At 66.5% G+C, this 623-nt stretch overlaps 1 protein-coding gene across 1 annotated transcript in view; it reads left to right on the plus strand.

Annotated features, from left to right (window-relative positions):
• Positions 1-4: 4 nt before the first annotated feature.
• LOC104628053 (tripartite motif-containing protein 46-like) overlaps positions 5-623 on the plus strand; it is a gene marked incomplete at its 5' end in the record, with an annotated part of 1508 nt that continues 889 nt past the window's right edge. The window contains 3 exon segments of the mRNA XM_010296498.1: positions 5-131; positions 215-340; positions 396-615. Coding sequence (XP_010294800.1) covers positions 5-131; positions 215-340; positions 396-615 — 473 coding nt within the window.

Raw genomic sequence — 623 nt, forward strand, 5'->3', positions numbered from 1 at the left:
GCGCGGCACCAGCGCCCTTGTGGAGTACCTGGACACCGACAGCGTCTACGTGCTCCGGGTGAAGGGCTGCAACAAGGCGGGCTTTGGGGAGTACAGCGAAGACATTTACCTGCACACGCCGCCCGCCCCAGGTGAGGGGTGCTGGGGGCTCAGAGCACCCCACCAGCGACTCGCGCCGTCCTTCTCACCCATTCTCCTCTCCTCCTCCCTGCAGTCCTCAACTTCTTCCTGGACAACCGCTGGGGCTTCAACCGGGACCGGCTGGCCATCAGCAAGGACCAGCGCGCCGTGCGCAGCGTCCCCGGCATCCCCATGCTCTTCGCTGCCGACCGCCTGATGACCAGCTGCCACCTCAAAAAAAAACCCCATGTACGCCGCGGCGGACCTCCTGATGCCCAGCTGCCACCTCTCGATCGACCTGGTCATCGGTGACGTGGCCATCACGCAGGGCAAGAGCTACTGGGCCTGCTGCGTGGACCCCAGCTCCTACCTGGTCAAGGTGGGCGTGGGGCTGGAGAGCAAGCTGCAGGAGTGGTTCCAGGTGCCGCAGGACGTGGTGAGCCCCAGGTGAGCAGGGCCAGGGGCTCGGTGGGTGCGGGGGGGTCCTTCGCCTGTTCCCACCT

This window comes from Phaethon lepturus, unplaced genomic scaffold, assembly GCF_000687285.1.
Source record: "Phaethon lepturus isolate BGI_N335 unplaced genomic scaffold, ASM68728v1 scaffold44531, whole genome shotgun sequence".
Classification (NCBI taxonomy): Eukaryota; Metazoa; Chordata; class Aves; order Phaethontiformes; family Phaethontidae; genus Phaethon; species Phaethon lepturus.